At 55.6% G+C, this 22,719-nt stretch overlaps 1 protein-coding gene across 1 annotated transcript; it reads right to left on the bottom strand.

Moving 5' to 3' along the window:
• Positions 1-661: 661 nt before the first annotated feature.
• LMNA (lamin A/C) lies at positions 662-21,266 on the bottom strand. The gene is made up of 12 exons (XM_012767772.3): positions 20,662-21,266; positions 8,011-8,167; positions 6,164-6,289; positions 5,719-5,889; positions 5,427-5,552; positions 4,645-4,865; positions 4,326-4,551; positions 3,753-3,860; positions 3,542-3,661; positions 3,018-3,107; positions 1,967-2,236; positions 662-1,652 (listed from the first exon to the last, which is right to left on the bottom strand). The coding sequence occupies exons 1-12, from the start codon at positions 21,015-21,017 to the stop codon at positions 1,626-1,628; spliced, it is 1,998 nt and encodes a 665-aa protein (XP_012623226.1). The 5' UTR covers positions 21,018-21,266; the 3' UTR covers positions 662-1,625.
• Positions 21,267-22,719: the final 1,453 nt, after the last annotated feature.

Below are 22,719 nucleotides of genomic sequence, written 5' to 3'. Positions count from 1 at the left end.
CCCTGTTTAGGGCTCTTTCCCTCAGTCAGGGCTCCTCATGCCCCCGGTTATAAACCATCTCCCTCTCGGAGGCTCCTGGTTTACCCTGTGCCTGCAGCAGTCACGTTTCTGACTCCCACTGGGGCGTAATTTCCCTGAGGACACTAAATGTGTTTTCTTGTTCATTTCCCTGTCCTACAAGCTAAGCACAATGTGGCACAAAGGGACATTAATTGCTCCCTTGCAAAGTAAGACAGCTACTTTCCTGCTGTCCCCTCACCCCTGAGATGTCACCACCTCAGATGGAGCTGATACCATATGTCTTCATATTCCAGTTTAGCTCAGGGCCCCAGAGAAGGGCTTGATAAGTGTTGGTAGCATGAAAGAAGTCAGGAAGGAAGTGCCCTCCTTCGGGCTCTACTTCTCTGAAGGACTTCCACAGGGAGAGGGCCACACAGTGGGTGAGTGACATCTAAGTCAACACCTCTCCCCATCAGCCACCAGAGTGCCCCGATATGTGCTTGAAGTGCTCTGAGGGCTTCATTTCTGCTTGTCGCCCCTAGAGCAGGGGTGAAGCTAGCAGGAATGAGTGCGAGCAGTGACCACGCGGTGCTTGTGTGTGCGTCTGCCGCTCAGGACACCCAGTGATGCCCACCAACAAAGACACCACAGCAGCCAGGGATAGAAACAACTAGTGTATTGATTTGGGGAGGAGAGAAGGGGTGCAGATGGGAAACGGGGAGGCTAGGGGATCCTTAGTGTTTGCCATAACCACTGCCGTGCCTCCCTACCCCCTCTCGCCCTCCTCCTCTGTGGTGGGCCCCAGCAGGCTCTCACCCTTTCCAGTGGCTTCCCTCTCCCTCCTCCCTGCACCCCGCTTGACTTGGCTTGACTTTAACCTCCAGTGACTGCACAGAGCCCACCCAGGCTCTAAAGCTGGGGAAGGCACCTCAAACTCACCTTCTTCCCCCTTCTTCTACCTCCCACCTCATTCCCATCTCTTGTCTAAATAAAATACAGAAAAAGCAAGTGCAGCTGGCACCTGGAAGAATGGACTCACCCCAGGGCAGGGGGCAGGGGGCAGGGGGCAGGGGTGGGGACTGGGGACGGGGCAGGCAGAGGAGCCTCAGCCAGGTGTAGTGGGACCAAGTATTCTCTCTCTCTCTCCTCCTCCTCACAGAGGCTGGCCTGGTGGCGGCCTGCTGTCCAGAGTAGGCTGGCAGAGACCCCTCCACGCCTGCCTCTCAGGCACCATGTCATGGGGGCCCTGGGGCAGGGGCAGCAGCCAGGGCAGAGAAGCAGAAACTAGGCTCTGTAAAAGCACCCCTTTCCCTTGGCTCGCAGAGGAAGCCCTCTTTGGTTTTAAGGCAGATTTGGAGTTTCCTGGAAGCAGGGAAAAGGCAGGCAAGAGAAATTAGGATTGAGATAGATGCTTTTTTTTTTTTGCTTGTGTTTTTCCTTCAGTATAAAACCACTGTAGAAAATAACTTCTCGTAGAAAAAAAAACAAAATACAGAAGAAAAAAACCAAAGGGATATTTTTCTTTGGCTTCAAGCCCCCTCCCTGAGGTGCAGGGTAGAGGATAGGCATGAGGTGAGGAGGAAACTGGAGGCCTCTGCCCCCACCCCTGCCTGGCAGGTCCCAGATTACATGATGCGGCAGTTCTGGGGGGTCTAAGAGAGAAGAGAGAGGGGAGAAGTGTGAGCGGTAGTGCCGGGGCCCAGACCCTCCCTCCCTGGCTGCCAGGAGGGAGGTAGTGTCTACCCTACCCTTCACACCCCAGACACGCCCCTGCCCTCCAGTCTGGGGCTCAGACCAGAGGGGCAGGACGCAGGAGTGGGCTGGCTAGGACTCGGGCTGAGAGGAGGAGGCTCCCACTCCTCCGGGCTGCGGAAGAGAAGGCCCTCCCCCCACAGAGGGCCACTTTGTCCTAACCCTCAATGGCCAGGGTCTTGACTACATGTGTGGAGACACAGGGACAACTCACCTGGGTTCGGGCGCTGGAGTTGCCCAGGAGGTAGGAGCGGGTGACCAGGTTGTCCCCGAAGCTGCCACCCCCACTGCCCCCCACACTGCGGTAGCTGCGAGTGACTGTGACACTGGAGGCAGAAGAGCCAGAGGAGATGGATCCGCCCACCTGGGCTCCTGAGCCGCTGGCAGACGCCTTGTCAGCAGGCTGCCCGCACGTCCCACACAGCACGGTGCGAGAGCGCAGGTTGTACTCAGCGGGGTCCCCCGAGCCGCTGCAGTGGGAGCCCTGAGGAGGGAGACAAGGCTCAGGCGGGACGGCGAGCCTGGGAAGGATGGCTCAGGCCCAACGCCCAGGCTCTGGGCTCCTGCAGGCTTCTAGCTGCCAGGCAGGAAGGTGGGGTTCTGTGCCCAAAGAGCTAGAGGGCAATAGGGGCCGAGGAGACCAGGGGCTAGAAGGCAGAAGAAGGGAAGACATGAAAGGGGAGAAGGGTCAGGAAGACTTGGGGACAGAGAACAGGAATTGTGCCTTTGACTCTGTTTTAGCTACTGGAAGCTTAAGAGGAAAAGGAGAGAGAGGGAGCAAGCTTATAGGGCAGTAGGCATGCAAATTTAATTGGAGAGGGCAGGAATGAAAGAGACCATTCTCAGGAAAAATGAGGGAAAGGAGAGGACACGCATGCAACAGGAATGGAGAAAGGACAAGAAAAGAACTGCATGCAATAGAAATGGGGGGAGAGAGGCAGGGCTAGGGTGCCCCACGTCTGTCCTCCCGTCCCCTTCCCAGGAGACAAATCCAGACCCTTGTCCGCTGCTCCCATGGGAATATTCCATGGCATCAGAAAGTTCCCACTCCCTTCCTTACCAGAGTAGGGCACCCAGACACCTGGGTTCCCTGTTCAAGGTATAGGGAGGAGAGAGAAGAAAGGCCAGGGCAGCAAGTGACGTTCCAAAACATTCTTTAATGAAAAGATTTTTGGCATGGGAAGGCTGGGGAGAGGCTGCCCCAGGCCTGGCTGGGTTGCCCCAGTGCGGGCTCGGGCTCGGCCTCAGCGGCGGCTGCCACTCACATGGTGGTGATGGAGCAGGTCATCTCCATCCTCATCCTCATCGTCGTCAACCACAGTCACTGAGCGTACCAGCTTGCGCATGGCCACCTCCTGCCAAGGACAAGGGACAGAGCCCAAGGGTCAGTGGCTTAGGGCCAGGAGAGGGGTGGGGGTACAGCATATCTACCCATAGTGACCCCCTGAAAGCTTTCTTGTGGTCCGCCCTTTGTCCAGCCTGCCGCTTACTCTGTCCTCTGTGGTGTTGGAGCTAAGGGACTCATTTCTGCCCCAGAGGAACTCCACCAAGCTCTCTGGGTTGGAGTATGGCTCTACCTTTAACAATCCTTGCTGTCTTCCTTCCACCCCTCTTGCTGCTGGGGGCGGCATCTTTTGGTTTGCCCACTAGGTGGGGAGTCTGGAGCCTGCACCAGAGAGCTCTAGAAAGTGGCCCTGAATTGGTTTCCGTGGGTTGGGGGCAGCTGGCTCTGATTCTGGCCACCAGGGGGAGCCTTGTCCGGCAAGAAGCCAGCCCGGAGCACACTTACTTCCCCAGTGGAGTTGATGAGAGCTGTGCGCAGGCTGTTCCCGCAGCCCCAGGTGTTCTGCGCCTTCCACACCAAGTCAGTAGGGGGGCTGTGGGTGGCCCCAGCTCCTGCAGCCCAGATCTGGAGAGGAGGGATTAGAGAAGAATGCTCACTCTGGCACTCCCTTTCCCACCCAAGGCCACCCCAGAGCCCCAAGCTCCCTGCCACTCACCGTCACCACCTGCCCAGCCTTTAGGGTGAACTTTGGCGGGAAGCGGTAGGTCAGCAAGGGATCATCTCCGTTCTGGCGCTTGATCTGCCAGTTGCCCATGGACTGGTCCTGCCAGCAGGATGGGGAAGAGGAAGGTAGGGGAGGCTCACCCAGGCTGTTGGGTTTATCTTGCTCAAGGGCCTCTCCCTCCACCCTGCCCTCCCCTCCTACCTCCCCCTCGCCATCACTGCCCTTCCCCTCAAGGATAAGAGATCTGATCTGTGGACACTTATGCTGTACCAGACACACTGTCACTTTATCTTTCCTCGCCCCAAAACTCAGAGTTAGGGACTGCGATTCATCCCATTTTACAGATGTGGAAACTGATGCTCCGAGAGGTTAAATAACTTGCCCTAGGTCTCACAGCCAGTGAGTCCAGGAGCCAGGACTGGAACTAGAGTGTGAAGGAGATCCACAGTCGCTCAGGGCCACCCTCTGAGGGGAGGAATACTCTCTCCAAACTTCATCCCTTCCTCTTGCGGATTTTCTCCTTGATGCAGCTGCCTGCCCTTGGACCCCGACCTGGGAGCCTACCTCATTGGACTTGTTGCGCAGCCGCACGAACTTGCCCTCCTCGTCCACCTCCTCCACGGCCACGCGCCCGCTGGTGCGCGCATGCTGCGAGAAGCTGCTGCGGCTGCTCTCGACGGACTCCAGCTTGCGCTTTTTGGTGACGCTGCCCCCACCCTGCGTCTGGGACGAGTGGGAGGAGGCGCGGCCACGGCTGCGCTGCGAGGTGGGGCTGGGGGACAGGCGCAGCCTGGAGAGGGAGAGACCGAGGGCGGTGCCCAGTCAAGGCCAGCCACGGGCCAGAGGCCACCGCTAGCACCTCCCTGACTCCTCCCCAGCCCACCTCTCCTCCTCGCCCTCCAGGAGCTTGCGGTAGGCGTGGATCTCCATGTCCAGGGCCAGCTTGATGTCTAGCAGCTCCTGATACTCATCCAGCTGCTGCTGCATCCTTGCCCGCATCTCGGCCATCTCCCGCTCCTTCTCTGCCAGCAGCCGCCGGCTGGTGTCCCGCTCACGGGACAGGGAGTCCTCCAAGTCCCGAAGCTTCGCCTCCTTGGCTGCCAGCTGGGGTGGGGGAGGGAGGGGTCTGGTGAGTTCTCAAGGGTCCCCAGTACGAGGGATAGGGATGCGGGTAGGTGTAAGGGACACCCAGCCACCCTCTCCAGGATCTCCAGGCCCGCCTCAGAGCCCATCACAGGCTCTAAACACGGTCTTGCCTAGTGACTGGGAAGTCCTTCCAAATATCTAGCTGAAATCTTTCATTCTGAGGCTAGACCCTATTTTCTGCATCACAAATGGCACAGCCAGCTACAATAATACTGATGCTTTTAACACTCAACATTGTACAGTATCATGGCAAATCTGTGAGTTAGGGAGGGTAAGAACAATCTCCATTTTCAAATGGGAAAACCAAAGCTCTGAGAAGCAAAGGCAAAGTAAGAGGGAGTTCTGGACAGCAGACAGGCCTTCAGGCTCCAAATCCTGGGTCCCTTCTCTCAGTGCATGGTCCTGGGGCACATTCTGTCCCCACCTCTACCTCCCCCTCCTCAGGAAGCCCCCCTGGGCTTCCGACCTACAACCTGCCCAGACCGTTGGCCCCGGGGGGAAAGAGTGAGGGGGCTCCACCTGCTTTTGGAGCTGGCTGAGCTGGGCGGAGAGGCTGTCGATGCGGATGCGGGACTGCTGCAGCTCCTCGTGGGCGGCCCCCACCAGGTTGCTGTTCCTCTCAGCAGACAGCCTGGCATTATCCAGCTGGAGGGGAGGACACAGGGTTAGGACTGCAGGGACTGGGAGGGGCAGAGGGAGGGTCCTGAGGAGGGCATCACTGCTGCAACCTCTGATCCCCCACGGAAGATCCCAGTGCGGGCAAGGGTAGGGCTGCTGGGGGCAGAGGCAGAGAACAGCGGAGAGCGAGCACCTTGGCAGAATAGGTTTTCTCCAGCTCCTTCTTGTACTGTTCCACCTGGTCCTCATGCTGGGCCCGCAGTTCCTGCAGGGCGTCCGACAGCCGGCTCTCAAACTCACGCTGCTTCCCGTTATCAATCTCCACCAGCCGAGTCTCATGGCGGCGCTTGGTCTCACGCAACTCCTGGGAGGGTTGGAGCAAGGACACAGAAACCCAAGTCAGAACTAATTTCTTAGAGGCCAAGGCTCAGACAGCCGAGTTCTCTGCCCAGCCCTTATCCCCCAAGCTGCTGTCAGCCCCACTCTAACCTGGGAGCTAGGTGCTGGCCCCTACTCCCTGTCCACTAGAACAAGGGACTCAGGCAGGTGAGCCCCACACACAGATGATCCCCTAGCCCAAGACTGGCATCTGCTACCACCCAGCCTCAGCCCTCCGGCCTGCACAGCACAGTCCCTACCTCACTGTAGATGTTCTTCTGGAAGTCCAGTTCCTCCTTCAGGGTCTGCAGCCTGTTCTCGGCATCCACCCGCCGCAGCATCTCATCCTGAAGTTGCTTCTTAGCCTCACCCAGGGCTGCCTCAAGCTGAGAGGAAGCAGGTAAAGATCAGAGTGAGGGACACAGAATATGAGAGCTGGAAGGAAGATGAGAGGTGAGCTGTTCCCAGCACATCTGTTTACATGTGTGGAAATAGGTCCAGGGGAAGGAAGGGCCTTGGATGTCCACTTACTCACAGAAACTACTCTGGGTGGGTACTGTGCTAAGAAATAAAAGGTAATATTTCTTCCACAGCCATAGAAACTTCTCTCCCTGGCACAACATAAATGATTGCTATAAAGGAGGTATGTACAAAATATTGGGGGGATATGAGAGAAGGAACCAAATTGTACCTGACATAGTGGGGGCTGGGGGGCTGGGAAGGCCTCCAAGAGGCTGAGACCCAAGGGACAGGCCTGTGGGGACTGGAAAGGGGCACTGTTGTGAATACAGGGGCTGAGACAAGCACATGCAAAGGCATGGAGGTATGAAGGCACACATGTGTTCTGGGGGTTTCAGGAAGATCAGTACTGCTGAACCCTAAAGTATGGGGTGGGTAGAAGTGATGTGAGAGGAGGCCAGGCCAGTAGGCAGGGGCTGGCTCATGAAGACACACTCTTATCTGCCACAAAAAGAACCTCTGAAGGAGTTTGAGCAGGGGAGCACCTTGCTTAGATTTTCATTTTAGAAAGTGCATGCTGGCTGGATGTGGTGGCTCATGCCTGTAATTCCAGCACTTTATGAGGCTGAGGTGGAAGGATCACTTAAGGCCAGGAGTTCATGTCCAACCTGGGCAATACAGTGAGATCCCATGTCTACAAAAAATAAGAAACATTAACCAGACATGATGGCATGTGCCTGTAAGTCCTGGCTACTCCAGAGGCTGAGGCAGGAGGATCACCCTGAGCCCAAGAGTTTGAGGCTGCAGTGAGTTATGATTGTGCCACTGTACTCCAGCCTGGGCAACAGAGCAAAACTCTATCTCTAAAATGAAATAAAAAGAAAAAATGAAAAAACAGGCTGGTCAGTGCAGCTGGGAAAAGCTGGTGGGAAGGGTGGAGCTGGAGGCAGGAGACCTGGGAGGAGAACAGCCCAGCCTTGGTTTGGTAGCCAACCTGCTGGTTTCTCCTGGTCTCTCCCTGGTACACTAGGGTGGCAGGGCCTGGGAAGCAGAGAGCCCAGGATGGAAGCTTGGCCACTGACTCCATTGCTGGCCCTGCTCTGAGCAGATGAGGCAGTGAAATTGGGGAAAAAAAAAAAAACAGCTTCTTCGATTCCACTCCCTAGCTTTTAACATGAGAAACTGGAGCAAAGTGTTTTGAAAGTAGAAGCCACCACACACATACAAAGCATTATTAATACATGTCCCATATGTAATTAATCATTAGCTCCCAATTATGGCCTCAATAGATGACTGAGAAGGAAAGAAAGAAAGGTCTCCATTCCTCCTTTTTTCCAAAGAAGTCACAGCTGTCTGTAGGAGGGCCTAACTGGGAGGGATCTAGGGCCAGGCACAGTTCATTGCGTAGTTAAATGGAAATGGCCTGTAGATTACTTCAAATTCACTGTGCTAGATCCCATGGGCGACCAAGAAGGATGAGGTGTGTTCTGAATGGGAGAAATGACACTAGGACAGGTGAATGGCTGAGATCAGATCAGGCCAGGACAGGTCAGACCGGGCACCTCCCCCCCGAGGGCGGGTCAGGGTAGAAAAGCAAGTGTGCATGTGTGAGGTGGGGCTGTGGGCGGGCCCTGGAGGGTGGCCTCACCTTGGCCACCTGCCCCCGCAGATCATGTAGCTCGCCCTCCAGCGTGCGTTTCTCGCTGAGAGCAGTACTCAGAGCGGCCTCCTTGGAGTTGAGCAGAGCCTCCAGGTCCTTGAGCCGGGCCTGAGCAGCCATCAAGTCACCCTCCTTCTTGGTATTGCTGAAGAAGAGAGAGAAGAGTGGGTTTAAGAGAAGGAGTCCACATCCCTAGAGAGGGCTAGGTTCCAGAGAGGTCAGCCACGGGGGCTGGCTCTGCTGATCCCCCAGCTACCAGGAGAGGGCATCCTTGCTTTAGGTTCATTTGCATCTGCTTGCCTTTGGAGCTGGGCTCCCACCAACCCCCAAGGTCCCCCAAAACCCCCTTCTTGCTTCTCCACCCTTCCCATGACTCAGGGCTCAGGAACTTGCCTGGGGCCAAGGGCAAAGCTCTATCCCATGATATGAATGCTTTCTCCCTCTCTCTCCTCCCATTCCTTCCCAACCAGACAGGGGCACCTTTGTCTCCTGTCCCTTCCCACAGAGGGCCTTAACCTTCTCCTCCCTGGACTCCACCCACCTTCCTTTCAGCCAGGCTTCCCTCCCTCCAGGGAGCCAGACAACTAAGCTCCCAGCCTGGGGATCCACATGTCCCTAAACCTTCTCAGTTTGAGTCCCAAAGGTGTTAGTCACCCTCCTAGTCCCGTTTCACACATGTGGACCGTGGGGAAGGAAAGTCTGGTTACAGCTCACGGAGAGATGGGATAAGGATATCATGCATGGTATTGACCCTTTCCTTTCTCAGGACCCGGTCTGCATCCCCCGATCTGGGCAGAGCAGAGAGATCCCAGCCTCCCTCCCTCTGGCTTCATCAGAGCCCTGAGACAATGCTGAGCCCTGCCCATCAACACAAGCCTCAGCATCTGCCTCCAGTTTTGAGCCTCCCTGCTCCTCAAACTGGGTAAAGCTTTAGCCAGAACCAACCGATCAGGGCTGCCCCTGCCACCTCCCTCACCTTTCTGGGCCCCTGATTATTTTTGCTAGTGAACTGGAGAAATACAGGGGTCCCATTTTCTTAAAAATCTCCAGGCAACCCAAGAACTTTCCAGATGTTACAATCCTTTCACAAATGCAGGGTGTGAGAAAGCAGTAGACTCAGGGAGTGGAGGGAAAGAGCCCAGGGGCCTGGTCGTCCCCACGGCCGGCCATCTGTAACTCATCAGTCCTTAAGCACACGCCCACCATGGTGGATGGAAAAAAGGAAAACCAAACGTGGGCAGCAGAGGGAAAATCTATCCTGGAAAGGAGAAAAGTGGGGCCCTGCCAACATTTTTCTTCTGCCACAAAAGCCCTAAGCTCTAAGAGGCCCAGCAATTCACTCTGAAGTGGGACAGACTGACTCGTGGAAGCTCCAGAGTGAGAGGATGAGACCCAGGCAGTGTTCTCCTGCCACCAGCTCAGGGGAGTCCAAAAAAGGAGTCACCGCCCTCCTACTGGGCCTACTGGACTGGGAAAGAGATAGAGTGACAGCCAGAGGGGCAGGGGAGGGTGGGAGGGAGCTTCCCTAGCTGGCATGCTTGCTCAGTGCAGGCCTCTGGCCACACCTTAGAACAAGTTGTTTAATGCAAGGATGTCTGTCTCCGGCAAAAGGAGGCCCTTCCAGAACTGGAAGATGCCTCCCCTCCTCCGTCTCAGTCAGAAAAGCTAAAAATAAAGTCAAAACCCAGCTCAGGTTTTGGCTGCCATCCGGCCTGGCCCCTGGCTGGGAGCACAGCCCCAACTTTCCATGACTTCAGAACTTTTCCGAAGCTGAAGCAGCTGCAGGGGGAGGAGGGAGAATGAAGAAAAACTGCTGGTAAAATGAAGCCACCAGCAGACGCAGAGTCTGAACTCCTTGGGCCGGCTCCCAGGCCGGCAGGGGCTTCCCAGAAGAGGCCTCTCTGCCCCAAGGCTCTCTAACGGCTGCAGCTGGCCTGACTCGGAGGCTCTCTGAACTTAGAGAACTGGAAGGAGCTTAGAGCCGGTTTAACCCTCTCCTTTTACAGATGAGAAGCAGAGGAGGAAGGTGAATAGCCGGGTGTCAAGCACTGCAGGCCAGCAGCAGGGACAGTGTCCCAGTCTATTCTGGCTGCTGATCCAGGACTCCTCCTCCTTTACCTCACTGCCTCCCTAAGCCACAAGGTCCAGAGAAAACAGAGAAGCCAGGAGGAGGAAGAGGGCAGCCACCGCTGCACAAAACGTTCCCCAACCCAGCCAGCCTGAGCTGGGAGGAGCGGGGAAGAAAGATGGGGCGCTTTCAGAAGACGTCTCAAGGGCACCTCTTCCCTAGTCCTGCCTCTCCAGATCTGCTCAGGTGCCGGAGGAGGAACTCCAGGAGCTCCCCTTGGTGATGCCCTTTCCTTGCCAGTGCCTGGCAGACAGTGACTGAGGAAAACAGAGGTGCATGGTCCCTGTCCTTGGGAGCTTATAGTCTGACAAGCACAGGAGTTTTTTCTTCGGTCTAACCACTTTACTTTCTCCTGTTTACAAAGGTGGTGGTAGTAGTGGTGATGCTAATAATATTAATAATAGCAAACACTTACATAGAGCGTATTGTATACAAGGCATTGCTCTAAATATTATAGTGTTAACTCATTGAATCTTCAGAGCTATCCTGTGGGATAGGTGTTATTACTATGTGATTGAGGAAACTGAGGCACAGAGAGCTACGCCCAGGGTCCCACAGCAAGTAGGAGCAGAGCTGGAAAGCAGTGCTCTATTGCTTCAGCACATACATGATATGTGGCCTCCCACAAAATTAAGGGGGCTAGTTCCCTTTCCCTTCTGGAGGTTCTGACTAGCTCTGGAAAGAGAAGCAATTCAAGGACTCAGACACACCCTGCAGATGAGAGAAACCGCGAGCAAAGAGAAGGGAGCGAGGAAGAGCCTTTGCGGTTTTCTTAGTCAGGCCTGGGGAGCTCCCATCTGTGGGGAAGAAGCCACTATCACCCATGGGCTCATGACTCACACTGTGGGAGCTGTGCGGCCAGGGAGCCACATGCACACCCCAAGATATGGCTGGGGGTAGAGCAGAGCCCAGGGCCTCTCCTCCCTCCTTCCTGATCCTGCCTGCCCGCCACCAAATGCCATTTCCTTCCTAGGAGGGGTCCTCAGACCTAGCAGGAACCACAGCAGAACCTGGCCAAGCATTCAGCCCCAGGTGGTGGTGCTGCCTGCACTCCAGTCCACTGGGGATTGGCAGCAGGAAAGCTGGGCACATGCCCCGTGCTGGGTTGGCAGGGATGACAGGGTGTGGCAGGCTGGAGGGGCTGGGAAGGGTGGGAACCTGGGGCCCCTCAGGTGACTCATGCTCAGACAGACAATACCCGGGCAGTGGTCGGGAAATCCTCTAGTGCTCGCAGGGGAGACCCTGGCTCTGCCCACGTCCTGCCCGGGCCCAGTGTCGTGCCAGCTGAGAGCCAGCTCCTTCCTTGCTTCTTCCAGGGTCCCCAAGCACAAAAATGGCTGCATCCCAGCGCAGAGGCAAGCAGGGCTGGGCATCCTGTTTCTAACTTCCCACAACTGGCAAATCTGATGAGAGGGAGAGAGGGAGAGAGAGAGAGGGAGAGGGAGAGAGGTAGAGAGAGAGAGAACTAGGGAGTGTGGGGGAGGGGAGGGGAGCAGAGAGGAAAAGATTAAGGTAGAAATGAGGGCTGGCGGTGGTGGGTGTGAACCAAGTCCAGGGGTCTGTTAGGCTGTGGCTGGCAGGTTGGGGAAGCCTGGCTCACAGGCCACTGCAGGCTGGGGCTCTTGGGCTGCTTTGGGGAATAAAGGCACCAGCACATCCAAGGGGCTGGGTGGGCACCAGGCCAGGTGCTGACCCGCCCGCTGAGTCACCCTCCTCAGCCAGGCTCCAGCTCTGATGCCAGATATGGAAGCCAGGGCCACCGCAGGCCTGTTTGGGCCTGGTTGCTGGGAGCAACATGCAAAGCCCAGAGGGAGAGGCCTCCATTTCCTCTCCTGGCCTGGGGGAGAGGCAAGAGGGACAGACAGCTAGACTGAGACTAAAAATAAGAAGTGGGAGGGGAAGACAGACAAGGGGGCGTGGGGGAGCAGGCCACGCCCTGCAGGGACTCCTTCAGACCCACCCCAGGCCCCTGTAGCCCTGCCTCACCAGCCCTGGGAGTTCCCCATCGCTAGGCGGCGACACAAAGAGAAGGCAAGAGGAAGAAAGAGAGCAAAGGTCTCTGAGTGCCTGGGCTTCTCCTGCCTCACAGAAGGGTGCCCCCTGTGGCTGGGAAGGGCTGGTGGCAGGGAGTCCCTGCCCTCAAGGCAACTGCTCTCCTGAATCCTCCCGGGCACTGAGAGCTCTGCCCAGGCTGACTTCCTGCCATGATGGGGTGTCTCCTGCTGCCACCCCAAGCCTGCCTGCATGTTCCTACCATCCCTCCTTTTGCTCCAGTGACTCCTCCCACTGCAGTATATCCTCCTTCTGTCCCTCCCTCCATTTATCCAAATACGCCTCACACTCCCCCCTTGAGCCCGCCTCTGCCCTGGCCTGCTACTTTCGCCCAGTGTTTTACCTGTTGGGCCTCAGGGCTTTTCCTGCATGCCCCCAAGTGCCCTGGGACTAGGCGGTTCACGTGCCATGTGCTCAGGTTTCTAGAGGGACTTCCTCTGAACCAACTCCTCTACTTTTATATACCAAGGCCTGGAGAAGGGGAGGCTTGGGCACTAAAACCCTGCCCACCAGGTCACTTGAGGACACTCACAGTAGACTGGGACAGAACACAGAAAATGGCATGATGCACACAAGTAGTGCAGATAGTAACACAGAGAGACCCAGTAAGACAGCCCGGGAGATGCGTGTACCTCTGCCTCTCATGCTAGGAGGTAGACCAGTCAGCGAGTGACACAGAGGCCTAGTGAAACCGCCACTCCCACCTGCCCTGGCACATTGCACACGCCCCCGCAACTATGTGTGCAGCAAGCAGTGAGGTCTGACAGCCTCCCACTCCCCAAAGTAACCACTGCTTGGTTTATTGGCCAGTCTGTGGGTCTGCAACCACTTTCAGGTAAGGGCAGGATGTGGGTAGACTGGGACAACTGGCTTCCCCTCCCTGGCATTCAAGGCACCATGGCTCTCTGGAAAGAAGACCTTGAAGAGAGAAATGGGGGGGGCCAGGTGTTCCAGGGACTTAGAAGCCTACTGATCCTTCTCCAAACTCCACCCTGTGAAGTTCTAAGTGGCTTACACCTGGGAAGCCCACAGTAGTGCTCCAGTAGGGACCACCCCTGGCCTCCCCACATAGGCACGTGCACCCACATCAGGCATGGCTCTGCTCAAACACGCCTCGCTTGGGCGTGACACCCGCCAAACATGCCTGGTTGTCTGAGGCCCCTCAGATCCCCTTCCAGAGTGGCCAATCTCCCAGCTGTCCTCCCCAAAGACAAAGGCAGGTCTTAATTCTAGGCAGAGGGAGGGGCTGGAGTGGGGGCACTGGTGCTGAGGGGGGGATAGGAGGCCTGTTGACATGTTCAGACCCAACTCTGGCAGAAGCGCTGGGACTGGCAGGGGGCCAGGCCTGAGTCACAGCTGCTGGGTGCATCAACGTGGCATTGTGCAGAGGCAGGAGAAGCCTGGGGCCAGAGGCGAGAGCACTGGAGTCTAGGACAACAGGCGACTGGCTTCCTCACCAGCCACCCCCTGCAAGGCCCCCTGCCAAACTCCACTTTCTTTCTTCCTGGCTTATCTCTCCAGAAGTCATTCCTGTGTTGTCAAAAAATGCAGGGGTGGGGCCTGGGGCAGATCAAAAGAAGTAGGGGCGTGGAGACGGGAGGGATGGCCTAATAAGAAGGTAGAATGTCCCGAGGGGGAAGGAAGGGAGGTCACTGGCCAAAGGAAGGGACATTTAGGGGATCCCCACAAGAAGCCAAGTCAGTTGTCCCTTAACCCTCCATCTAGTGGCGCATAGTAATTAACCCTGACAACACCCGGATAGAGGGGGAGCCACACCCCAAGGTCAGGAAAGGAAGTGGGGAGGACCTAGGAGTTCTGGTCGCACTGCATTCCAGCTCTAGCCTAGGAAAATGCAACTCTCTCTCCCAGCCAGCAGAGGGTGGCAGCGTTAGAGATTCAGGAAGAAGGGGGCGTCTTGGCAGTCCCAAATAGCTCCCTCTCAACCGCCCAGAAACTAGACCCCTTGAAATGATGAGTCTCTAGCTCCCCTGAGCGGGCCCAAAATGGACTCGTGTGTCCTGTCCCCTGCTTCTATTTGTCTGCCACTAAATTCAGATCACGGTCCCTCGTGCTGAAACTTGAATATAGTTCTTAAGAAAAGGCCACTCCTCAGGCACTTCTTCCCTGACTGGACAAGCTTATGGTCTCCTGTCCACTCTCCATTCTACCCTCTACCGTGACTCAGCTCCCCTGCTGGGCCTGGGATCCCAGCCAGAATTATTCCTGGCTTCAGCAGGCAGGCAGGATTCTGGCTTCCTCTCTTACAACTGGGTGGGGGTTGAGGGGGCCAGGGAGGCCTCCCCTTCCCAAACTCTGTCCCTTTCCTTAAGGGATTGCTAAAGGCAATTTACCAATTGCAAGGCCTTCTCACAGCCCAGCCTCAGGCTGGGGGAGCCAGTATGGGTGTAGGAACAGTGGAAGGTGGGCAGTTCAAGGTCACTGTGCACCTCCCCCTGGCTCCAGGCACATGCTGTCTAATCCTGCCCAGCTCTCAGGTAACAGTCCTGCCTTTCCTTCTAGCCCCCAAAACAGGTCCGTGGGAGTCATTCCTGTGCCGACTCTTCCTTTCCTACTACATGATACAGCCCTTTCCACTGTCCTGAAGGGAGAGGCCCTGAAAACCAAGTGTCCTTTTTTACTAACAACGAAAACAAAGCATACGCCAGGAGGGTAATGTCAAAATAATTAACCATTTCTAACAAACTTTCTTTGAGAAATAGAGAAGTATGTTAGTATTTTTAATCTCACAGTTTATGGGAAATATTTCTATTTCTAGAATAGCATTCATCAGCTATTAATTCTATTCACATCAATTATATTTGATTTTACCATTAACAGCTTGGCATTTTAGAGGACTGTTTTCTTACTTTGTGGGTCATTGTACTACTTCGGAACATAAGGGCTCCCGGGAGATTTTCTGCTCTAACCCCTTTCTTTTACAGCTAGGGAAATCCAGACTGGGGAGGTGATTTGCTCAAGGTCACACAGCAATTTAGTGGCAGGGCCAATCTAGAACTAAGAACACCTAAGGCCAGGGCTGTTTCCACTTCCTTACACTACCTGTCACTTTTTTGATGGGCCAATTTGCCTCTTATTAAGAGAAAAGAGACCTGCAACCTCCCCAGAGATTTCCAAGCTTGGCCTGTGTCACCCTCAGTACACTGGGGCCAAGGAGGTAAGAACGGGATGAACCCTGCCCTAGTGTCAGGTCTCTGAACAAGACTTGGTCTTGGTTGCTACAGCTGCTAGAAGTGGTGAGGGGCTGGAGAGGAGGGAGGCAAGGGGGAGGAGAACAGAGGGCACAGTTGGTAGGGGAAGGCGTCTCCTACCAGTTGTCCCCCACCAGTTGTCCCCCAGCTGTTCCTGGCTTCAGCCCTGACACTGAGCCACCGTATCACTGGGGGTGGGACTGGGAGTGGGAACAATGGGCACATCCCATGTAAGTCTCAGATTCCTGGAGGCCAGGGGAAGTGCCAACAGAGGCATCGATAGTGGGAAGACAATAGGGGCTCCTAGTGAGGAATTATTCTCTCTGTTTCTCTTGGGCCCCTAAATACTCCTCAGCCACTGGGTTTAGCTGCACCTTCTTCTTTCCCTTTGATTCAGAATGTGGACTTGGGTGAGGGGGTTGGAGAGACAACATCAGGAGGTACTACTCTTAGGTAAAGCCTAGGGCTGAGGCATCCTCAAAGGCCCCCACCCCCATTAACCAAATGGCTCTGCCAAAGGGCATAGCCTCCTTCAGATCCAGGTAGACAATTCCCATGAGAAGTCTCAAGACGTGAATCACCATCCTCCCAGAGCTCTGATCCCAAAGCTCTCATGTTCTATGGCCTGGCAGGGGCCTGGGTCTTTCCAGGTACAGGCTGGAGCAAAGGCTATTGACCATATGTTTACAGGCCCTAGCAGGACAGCAGAGCATTAAGGCATCACTGACCCCAACGCAGAATCTCCAGGGGCTAGGAATGTGCCTTAGCCACTACACCTCACCTCACCCTCTAGATCCTCCAACCTGTCCCCTACGCCAAAGAAGTGAGGTTTAATTAATTAATTTATTTATTTATTTTTGAGACAGAGTCTCATTTTGTTGCCCAGGCTAGAGTGAGTGCCATGGCGTCAGCCTAGCTCACAGCAACCTCAAACTCTTGGGCTCAAGCAATCCTACTGCCTCAGCCTCCCGAGTAGCTGGGACTACAGGCATGTGCCACCATGCCCGGCTAATTTTTTCTATATATATTAGTTGGCCAATTAATTTCTTTCTATTTATAGTAGAGACGGGGTCTCGCTCTTGCTCAGGCTGGTTTCGAACTCCTGACCTCGAGCTATCTGCCCACCTCGGCCTCCCAGAGTGCTAGGATTACAGGCGTGAGATGCGCCCGGCCAAGAAGTGAGGTTTAATGGTAAGAGTACCTACCTGGAAGTCAGAAGGCCTATGCTCAAGTCCTGACCTAACACCCCCTTGCTGTGACATGACACGATGCCTGTGCTCAAGTCCTGACCAACCCATCATCCCCTTTGCCGTTCTCATACTCATCAGAGCCTGCATCTCCCCGCCTGTTCGCATTGGGCCGCGTGAGGTGGGTAATCCAGGAAGTTGTCGAGCACCGGGGCCTCCTTGGAGTGGAAGAAGCGCTTCTGCTTTGTGGGCCTGGGATCTCCCCACTTCTGACTCAGCCTTCCTCCATCAGTTTCGCATGGGAAGGCATAGACTCTGAGGCCGGGCGCGGTGGCTCACGCCTGTAATCCTAGCTCTTGGGAGGCCGAGGCGGGCGGATTGCTCAAGGTCAGGAGTTCAAAACCAGCCTGAGCAAGAGCAAGACCCCGTCTCTACTATAAATAGAAAGAAATTAATTGGCCAACTGATATATATATAAAAAAAAAAATTAGCCGGGCATGGTGGCGCATGCCTGTAGTCCCAGCTACTCGGGAGGCTGAGGCAGAAGGATCGCTCGAGCCCAGGAGTTTGAGGTTGCTGTGAGCTAGGCTGACGCCACGGCACTCACTCTAGCCTGGACAACAAACCGAGACTCTGTCTCAAAAAAAAAAAAAAAAAAAAAAAAAGGCATAGACTCTGGCACCATCCTGCAGCCCAAGCCCGTAACTCTGGACTCAACCCTGGATTCTAATTATCTGTGCTTATCATCTGTCCAGAGCCCTAGTTCCAAATACCACCAGAAGTTTTTTTTTGTTTGTCTGTTTGTTTGTTTGTTTGTTTGTTTGTTTTGGAGATAGAGTCTTGTTCTGTCACCCTGGCATCATCATAGCTCACTGCAACCTCAAACACCTGGGCTCAAGCGATGCGCTTGCCTGAGCCTCCTGAGTAGCTGGAATTACAGGCATGCACCACCACACCCCGCTAATTTTTCCTATTTTCAGTAGAGACAGGATCTCGCTGTTGCTCAGGCTGATTTTGAACTCCTGAGCTGAAGCGATCCTCCTGTCTGGGCCTCCCAGAGTGCTAGGATTACAGGTGTGAGCCACTGTGCCCGGCCTCCACGAGAGGTTCTAAGGAAGGAGGCAGGAATGGGACCCCAGGATGTAGTGGGGAGGAGGGCAGAAGATGCAGACATTCAGGCCCCCATCCCTCCCTTTATGACATCTGTTGTCTCCACCCTGTCTCCTGCTGTCTCAAGTAAAGCCATTAGGGTGGAAAGGAGGGGGGCAGCATCTGAATCATCCACCCAGCTGTCCTGCCTGGGGTGGGGCCGGGCTCCAAACCCAGACCCCAGATGGGCCTTCTCCAGTGCTTTCAACCTTCCTATTCTCCCTGAACTTAGGTGTCTAAACCCCTTGGGCTTCAGGGGAGAGAGAGAAGAGCAAAAAAGTATGAGTTGGGGGAAAGGATTTCTTCTTAGAACCTATAACAACCCAAAAGGAGGAAGTCTGGTTGTGGTTGCAGTACCCAGGTTGGGCCAAGGATTGTCACAGGGTCTTACAGACTGCTCTGCACCTCAACTCCAAGCCTGGCCCTGAACTCTGAACTCTAATTAAACATTAAACCAGAGAACACCTTCTCCCCAGGCTTTGGTGGGAGGGGTTGGGATAATGCCTTTCTTCCTCTCCCAAACTTTTTGTTCTACCTTCACCTCACCCTGAGCACAGCAGACAATGCCTGTCTTCCTCACCCAAACTTTTCATCCTCCCCACTTCACCTCACCCTGAACACAGCAGACACAAAAGGGAGCAACCAGTCCTGACTCCTCCTACTGGGGACACAGAGGGGAGATACAGTCTGAGTCCCCTTTGTCTCCACCCCACCTCCCTTCAGCCTGGGATCCAGGTGTGCAAACCCACTCCACTTTTCCGGAAGCCCAGCCTCCCTAGCCAGGATCAGTGGGGGAGAACAGAGGCAGGTGGCTAAATATAACAAGTACACACACCTCCCCCGCCCCTGCCCCATGTGCGCACACACGCCTGGTGTCCCAGGCCTGGACAGCTGCACCAAGAGGCAGAGGAGACAGAATGGCGTGAGCAAGAGACTATAGAATCCACTCATCCTGTTCCCTGATTAGTTTTTTCACCAGATCTGCTGAGAATGTCCTTCACAGCACTTTGCAAGGGGGGGCTTTGGTAGTTGAGTGGACTAGTTTAGGACACAACTAACTCTGGGGCTCCCCTAGCTTGCTTCTTCTTCTTTTTTTTTTTGAGACAGTCTCACTTTGTTGCCCAGGCTAGAGTTAGTGCCATGGCATCAGCCTGGCTCACAGCAACCTCAAACTCCTAGGCTCAAGCGATCCTTCTGCCTCAGCCTCCAGAGTAGCTGGGACTACAGGCATGTGCCACCATGCCCGGCTAATATTTTCTATATATATATTAGTTGGCCAATTAATTTCTATTTATAGTAGAGACGGGGTCTCACTCCTGCTCAGGTTGGTTTCGAACTCCTGAGCTTAAAGGATCCGCCCGCCTCGGCCCCCCAGAGAGCTAGAGAGCTAAGATTACAGGCATGAGCCACCTCGCCCAGCCCCTAGCTTGCTTCTTATCTGTATTGCTAAGTTATTTGTATCACTAGTAGAAAAAAGACAGGCAGGATCCATTTCAACAGAAATGAAGGTAGATCCTCTCTCCCACACAACTTCCATGGACTCTTCAGAAGGGTCATGGATCTGCCACACGTGCCACACCTGGGGCTGGAGGCTAGTGACCCCCAGAATACGCAGAGGGGTTCGGGGAAGAACATGAGTTTGGAGTAGATGATTAAAAGGAGAGAAGGAGGGGAAGTGAAAGCACCAGCCCTTCAGGCACCTTTAGTGCTCTTTGGCTTGGGTTTTCATAGAGGAAAGGGGAGCAGGGAGAAGGAGACCAAATTCTTAGAGGACTGGAAGAAGAGGGCCTAAACTTCCAGGCTCCCAAAGGGTTTTTTTAGAAAAGAAGGTGGAGCTGAGTAGGGTGGGGTAGGGTGGGGCAGGGATGGGTGAAGTGGGAGTGGCCTGAAGCTTCCAACGGCTGGATTTCAAAAATGTCACTGTATTCCAGCATTTTAATAAGGCAAAGATCAAAACGTCAGCAGCCGAGAGGATGGGCCAGAGCAAAGACTGCTCTGGTTTGGCTGGGAAAATGAAAACGGCTCACCCTGAGGAGGGCAAGAGAGGGAAAGGCAGAGCCCCCAACCCTCGACGACACCAGGCAGAAGGCCAAGAGAGGGGTGCTGCCAGACCTGGACATAACACAACTTCCTGTGCCAGGAGTCTCTGCCCTCTGTCTCCCTCCCTCCCTTGCATTCCTGGGCCAAGGGCTGTGGGAGCTGCGGGGGAGCCAATCTCCTGGAGCTGTTTTGGTGGGCCTGTCAGAGAGCCCAGGAAAGGTCCCAGACACAGAGGGAGTGAGGCAGCGCTTCCCAACTCTAAGAAACCCGGGAAAGGTCATGCCAAGGGGCCACCACGCATGCCCCTGGAGGGGTAAAAAGGGGTCGCTCTGTGCCTTCATGACCGCCCTCCAGCACCGCTGGACAGATGCCAGCTTGGTAGCTCTGTCTCTGTGAACATCATGTGTTTAGAGCCAGCCTAGGCAAAGCTGGCACAATGCCAAGCCTGCCAAGAAAGTCCTAACAGGACCCTTTCACCCATTCCCGTCTGTCCTGGGTGCCCAGAGTTCTTAGACCTGGCAGGGCCAGTTCTGCTTTGCTCAACACCCTCCAGCAGGCTCTAAATGGCTGGCAAATGCCATCCTAACCGAATGCGGGCCTGCTGCCAGCCCCTACTTGGCCCCGATGCCCCCACCATTCCTTATATCCTCCCACCCACTCCAGAGACCCCTCCCCTCTCTGTCCTGTCTTGACAATTTCCCTTGGCACTGCCAGTTACCCGTCGCCGGGGGCAGTTCCGGGAAGGGAGGAGACTATATGGCAAAAGTTATCAGCCGTCCGGGCCTTCCCGCTCCCTTCCTAAAGCCGGCCAGGGGCGCCGGGTCAGCCGCCCTCTCCGCTCCCGGCCGGCACGCTGCCACCTGGGCGCACTCACCGCGCTTTGAGCTCCTTAAACTCCTCACGCACTTTGCTCAGCTCCAGCTGGAGGCGGGCGCGCTCCTTGGCCACCGAGTCGAGGGTCTTGCGGGCATCCCCGAGCTCAGCCTCGTAGGCGGCCTTGATGCCGGACACCTCGCGGCTGACCACCTCTTCAGACTCGGTGATGCGAAGACGCAGCCCTGCATTCTCGGTCTCCAGCGAGCGCACACGGTCGATGTAGACCGCCAAGCGGTCATTGAGCTCCTGCAGATCCTCCTTCTCCTGCAGTCGGGTGATGCGGGTGGGCGACAGCGGGGTGGAGCTGGCCTGCGCCCCGCTGCGGGTGGCGCGCCGCTGGGACGGGGTCTCCATGGCCGGCAGGGTGGCAGCGCTGCCCGCGGGGCAGGGGTCCCGGAAAGGGCGCGGAGCTCGGGCCGAAGGACAGAGACTGGTCGGGGTCGGAGTGCGCCGGCCCGGCTGGCTCTCGGCTTGCTCCTGGCAGGCGTGGGGATCTGGGCCGGGCGCTGTCAGATCTTGGGATCTGGGTTGGCTGGTGTAGATGCGGCGCTACAGCTAACACTGAGCCACCGGCGCGGGGGCAAAGGCTCTAATAGGTCCTCCTCTAAAGGGAGGAGGGGCCACTGCTCTTAAAGGGGCAGTCGCTTATCCATAGGGGCGAGGGCGGGAGCGGTGAGGAGGGGCAGGGATCGCCCGGCTGTGGCAGCGTCCGGCCCCACCCTCCCCAGCGCACCCCAGTCTGCCCGAGGTTTGCTGAAGCTTCCCTTGTCTTAGTTCCTGCCTGCTCAGCGCTCTCAGCTCCAAGCTTGTCCCGACAGCCTCAGGCCTTCTGGGGTAGAGGGCAGAGCCAAAGAGAGTGGGTGGGCAAAGCGGGGGAATAAAGAGGGAAGTGGGTGCAAAGCAAGGGAGGGGGCCAGGCGGGCAGAGCTGGAGAGCCAGGACAGTGGGGGGAGGGCTGAATCTGGTGCCCATCAGTGTGACTCACCCTCCTTCCACCGCTGGCTCCCCTTCCCTCCCAGTAGTAATAGTGAGTCACCCCTACCCCCCTCAACATGTGGGCAGCCCATTCAAAGCTGCATCTCTGTATGCCAGGGGTGGGGTGGAGAAGGAATGCCTGGGTTCCCTGGGGGGCAGTGAAGTTCTGGAACCTGACTTCCTTTATGCCCTCAATTTGGGCGCAGGAATCAGGGGTTTGGGGTTCCTTTCTTCCTATCGTCTGTCCCAGTTTATCTCCCTTCAAAACCAAGCATTAGGTTTTAGGCCCAAGCAACAAGCTGCAGTTATCCAAAGCAGACCAAGAATAGGACCCAGGCACTGCCCCCTCCCATCTCCTTCCCCCATCCTTTGGACCCAAGCAGTTGGAAAAAGAGACTGCCTGGGTTCCTCCTAGGTTCCTCCCCCCTTCAGTCCCTTTCTACTGCTTACCCACCCAGTCAACTTATTATTTTTTTTCCCAGAACTGTACTTATTTTATTTTAATGGATAATTTAAAACAGATACCAGAGCTGTGTGTGCATTCATCATGTTGCCAGGACACCAGAGCCCAGATTTTTGTGGTTCCCAGAGGGGCCTGAATGGGGGAGCAGGGCTGGGCGCTACACAGCCAATGTTGGGTCTCTATCTGGTTTCAGCCAAAAAGGGGGTAGTGGGGGTCAAGAACAGCAAACACGCCACAGCCTTGCTGGCTGCACAGGCCAGCATCACATGAATCTCTACTTTCCTCTCTGGCCAGGTCTGTTTTGCAGTGGGCTCCGGGGAGGGGCCAAGCCCTCTCACAAAACAGGATCTCCCAAGTTCCCAGGCTTCCCTACCCCAGGCTCTGGAGCCTCTGTCTTCAGGCCTCACCAAGGACCCTTTTGATTGGCCTCCTACTTCCCTCCCCTAATCTTGTCCCTGGCCCCACCAGCCACTCATCTGTTCTAAGAGGTGACAGTGATGAGCTTCCAGGCCCCAGCAGCTTGCATGCCCTGACTCAGTGACTCCTACAGCTCATTCTCTGATGAGGAATCAGGGAAATTAAATTATGTTGCTAACTCCTACAGCTCCAGGATATCAG

This window comes from Microcebus murinus, chromosome 2 (assembly GCF_040939455.1).
Source record: "Microcebus murinus isolate Inina chromosome 2, M.murinus_Inina_mat1.0, whole genome shotgun sequence".
Taxonomy (NCBI): Eukaryota; Metazoa; Chordata; class Mammalia; order Primates; family Cheirogaleidae; genus Microcebus; species Microcebus murinus.
This window is presented reverse-complemented; position numbering and strand designations above follow the sequence as displayed.

What these genes read in the sequence shown, in the direction of transcription:
- LMNA (XM_012767772.3), bottom strand. Translation starts at nt 21,017, where the DNA reads ATGGAGACCCCGTCCCAGCGGCGCGCCACCCGCAGCGGGGCGCAGGCC. An exon ending in TGCGGGGGCAGGTGGCCAAG is followed by an intron (nt 6,290 to 8,010) that starts GTGAGGCCACCC and finishes GCTTCCTCTCAG; the next exon opens with CTTGAGGCAGCCCTGGGTGA. An exon ending in TGCGCAACAAGTCCAATGAG is followed by an intron (nt 3,861 to 4,325) that starts GTAGGCTCCCAG and finishes TCCTGCTGGCAG; the next exon opens with GACCAGTCCATGGGCAACTG.